The 4,197-nt window shown below is 43.8% G+C and overlaps 1 protein-coding gene across 1 annotated transcript in view; it reads left to right on the forward strand.

Moving 5' to 3' along the window:
* The window catches only part of ESX1 (ESX homeobox 1), a 5,599-nt gene extending 2,404 nt beyond the window's left edge, over nt 1–3,195 (forward strand). Inside the window, exon 4 of the mRNA XM_040264979.1 lies at nt 2,851–3,195. Coding sequence (XP_040120913.1) covers nt 2,851–3,195 — 345 coding nt within the window. The remainder of the gene's footprint in view (nt 1–2,850) is intronic.
* The last annotated feature ends 1,002 nt before the right edge of the window (nt 3,196–4,197 follow it).

Genomic DNA, 4,197 nt, shown 5'->3' on the forward strand with positions numbered 1-4,197 from the left:
AAAGTTCATCTTCTAACACTGGCATCCTACACACACACACACACACACACACAGCTTTTTTTTCCGGTAAATCAAGTTCAACTTCTAACACTGGCATCCTAACATACACACACACACACACACACACACACACACATACACAGAGTTTTTTTGTCCAGTAAATAAAGTTTATCTTCTAACACTTGCATCCTATACACACACACAGGCACACAGTTTTTTTTTCCAGTAAATAGAGTTCATCTTGTAACACTGGCATCCTACACACACACACATACACACACACACACACACACAGCATTTTTTCCAGTAAATAAAGTTCATCTTCTAACACTGGTGTCCTACACACACACACACACACACACACACACACAGTTATTTTTTTTCCAGTATATAAAGTTCATCTTCTAACACTGGCATCCTACACACACACACACAGTTTTTTTTTTCCAGTAAATAAAGTTCATCTTCTAACACTGGCATCCTACACACAGACACACACACACACACACACACACACAGCTTTTTTTTCCAGTAAATAAAGTTCAACTTCTAACACTGGCATCCTAACATACACACACACACACACACACACACACACACACACAGTTTTTTTGTCCAGTAAATAAAGTTCATCTTCTTACACTTGCATCCTATACACACACACAGGCACACAGTTTTTTTTTCCAGTAAATAAAGTTCATCTTCTAACACTGGCATCCTACACACACACACACACACACACACAGAGTTTTTTTTTCCAGTAAATAAAGTTCATCTTCTAACACTGGCATCCTTTAGGGAGGCTGTTGCTGGTGCTGCTGCTGCTAAGTCACCTCAGTCATGTCCATGCGACCCCTTAGACTGCAGCCCACCAAGCTCCTCCACCCATGGGATTTTCCAGGCAAGAGTACTGGCGTGGGTTGCCATTGCTTTCTCCGATATGTATGGATATAGACATATATATGGATTAGATATGTATGTGTATATATATATCACATATATTAGAAATATATGTGTATACACATATATTAGATATGTGTATCTAATATATTAGATATATTACACATATATTAGATATATATGTGTATACATATATATTAGATGGCTTAGTTGTTTTGCCCTAGAGCATGAGTGTGAGTTCAGGGCTTCCCTGATGGCTCAGCCATAAAAAGCCCACCTGTCAGTGCAGGATAGCTGGGTTCGATCCCTGGATTGGGAAGATACCATGGAAAAGGAAATGGCAACCCACTCCAGTATTCTTGCCAGGAAAGTCCCATGGACAGAGGAGCTTGGTGGGCTATAGTCCATGGAATCACAAAAGAGTTGGACATGACTTAGCCATTAAACAACAACATACATGAGCACAGTGATGGAAATACACTGTGCATCTGTCAGTGTTGTGCAGCAAAGCAGACCACCGGATGCTGGCATCCTAACGCCACAGGCTGGACCAACAGTCAGGCCTGGTCTCAGAACGAATCTGACAGACAAGGTAAGCCCAGAGGAAAAGTTTGCTGAATTGCTTTTCCTCGTCCTTTGGTTTACATAGTCCTCTCAATGGATTTCTGAAGGGAACATGAAGCCAGAAAACACAAGTAAGGAAAAATACAATGTTCTTGTATATTTCTAAATACTGCAGCATGATTTCCCCCAAGAAACTTAATAGATACTTCCTCTACCCATCGTGTGCACGTATGACAGATGTTTTATGAAACCAGTATTGGGAATATGGACCTAATATTGGCCCATACTAAAATTTGCCATCCATGAGATTTTGGCTATGTTTAGGGAGATTAGACCGCAGGTACATTTGAATCCCTCCAGAATGAGCTTTATTACAGTGGCCTTCTTCACACTATATTTGCATGTAGTAGAAGGACACATAATCCTAAAATGGGAGAGAGAAAAGACAGCTTAAAATTTATAATTATCCAGAATTAACTCCAGAATAATTAAATACAAGGTAAACAATTCCCATCACCTGCTATGCTAATAGGAAAGTAAAGTCTAATTGATAGCTTGTTTGTTTGTTAATGATTGGTAAGCATTTAGAGAGGAGCCTCTTTTGTGACCCTTGTCCCCACAGGACTAGACATGATTGGACCTTCCTGCCTTAGGAATAAGTGATGGGATTGGGGTCTCCTGGTTAAGGAGTAGAGCTGGCAGGACCTCGGGTACCCTAACACTCTGGGTAAACAGTGGCTCTTGTCTTGCAACCTGAAACTGAAGCTAGAACCAAATAAGTTGCCCTTGTCCTGAGCCCAGGAAGGTTTGGAGGGTAGGGCAGATAGGAGCATGCAAAATTGACAGTGATGACAACAGGGTACTTAGTATCTTATCTGGGGAAAAGGAATTGGGGTTTAGTGATTTTGGTTTAGTTAAGCTAAACTTTCCTTAACACTAACAGCCAAAATATCAAGGCCATGTCCAGGACTTTATCAACTCTCGTGTTGCTGAAGCAACAAGCAAGACAAGCCACAAAGTCCGTGGGCCTCCCCATGATTGAGCCTCCATTGACATAGCATCTGCTCCCAGGTGTGGACATTAACAGCAGGGACCCAGTGCAATTCATCGATTAGGCCTGCATACAGGACTTGGAAAAAACTCATTAAGGAATGTTAAAAATGAGAGACAATTCAATGTGCCAAAGTCTGGACTAGGCTTAGCTCACTAAGGATTAACTGAGAGAGGTGAGCTGTTTACTTTCCTAACAGAGTTTAGCAATAAGGAAATAGCTTCTGCTGCAGCAGTGTAAAATCTCAATGGCAGATTTGCATGATGGGTGTTTTCTAGTATGATATTAACTGTTCAGTATACTAAAGCCATCTCTTTTTTTCCCTCTGATTGAAGGTTTGGTTTCAAAACCGAAGGGCCAAGTGGAGAAGATATCAGAGGGCAATGATGTTTAGAAATGCGCACCCTGCTGCCTTGGGCCAGCCTATGGGGGTATTCTTTAATGGGCCCTACCCCCCGTTGCCTGTTATGCAGCCTGCATGGAGACACATTCCTGCAGTGCCGCGCCCAGGCCTGCCCCCTGGGATGCCCCCACCACCTGTGCTACCTCCACCTGTGCCACCCATGCCTTGGCGGATGCCTTTGCCATACCCGGCACCTATGCCTCACTTCGCTGTGGCCCCTGTAGGAATGGCATGGGCTCCTGTCATCAACGGTCATTTTATAGGCCCCTATTTCTGAATATGTTGTTCAGCCAGTTTGCCACAGGGTGTTTCTGCTACATATACATTGTGCACAACAAATAAAACACCTGTTAACAGAATTGCATAAATGTGTAAAATGAGTGCCAGTTGTTCTGGGAAGGCACATGGTGTTTCCAATAAAGAGACAAATTAAGAATATATTGATTGTGTCAAATGGGCTAAGTGGATGTGTGTATGGGAGTTGCTGCTGCTGCTGCTAAGTCGCTTCAGTCGTGTCTGAGTCTGTGCGACCCCATAGACGGCAGCCCATCAGGCTCCCCCGTCCCTGGGATTCTCCAAGCAAGAACACTGGAGTGGGTTGCCGTTTCCTTCTCCAGTGCATGAAAGTGAAAGTGAAGTCGCTCAGTTGTGTCCGACTCTTCGCGACCCCATGGACTGCAGCCCACCAGGCTCCTCCATCCATGGGATTTTCCAGGCAAGAGTACTGGAGTGGGGTGCCATTGCCTTCTCCAATGGGAATTGCTAAGGCAATGCAATTCAAAGAGAAGGTGAAAGATGCTTCCTTTCATAATGTAATGGGTCTGAGTCACTGTAATAGGTTATGCACATCAGAGTCCTCCCAGTGCCTGTAGCAGGTTAACACTGACCACATGTTCTCCCCCCAACCCCATCTATACCCTTCCCCTTTGGGAGCGTGTACATATGCAAGATGGGGAGGTATGAGCCGTTAGTGAGGTACAGTGTGTTTTCAGGTGGAGACATATTCTATTCAAGGAGCTCAATAGCCATGGACAGAGGAGCCTGGCAGGCTACAGTCCATGGAGTCACAGAGTAAGACATGACTGAGCACACACATGATGCAATGGTTCTATGACACAAGAGGGGGCTCCATTAAGATCAAAAAAGGGCTCTTGTTTTCTCACACTTGCTCCCAGCCTGAACAAGTCTATTATTGTAGCATCCTCAGCTCGGAGGCAGACAATCACACTTTGTATTTTGTCACACCCAACATCCAAGAGATGGTCCCTTGAATAGTGCT

The sequence above is a fragment of the Oryx dammah genome, unplaced genomic scaffold (genome assembly GCF_014754425.2).
Source record: "Oryx dammah isolate SB20612 unplaced genomic scaffold, SCBI_Odam_1.1 HiC_scaffold_23, whole genome shotgun sequence".
NCBI lineage: Eukaryota > Metazoa > Chordata > Mammalia > Artiodactyla > Bovidae > Oryx > Oryx dammah.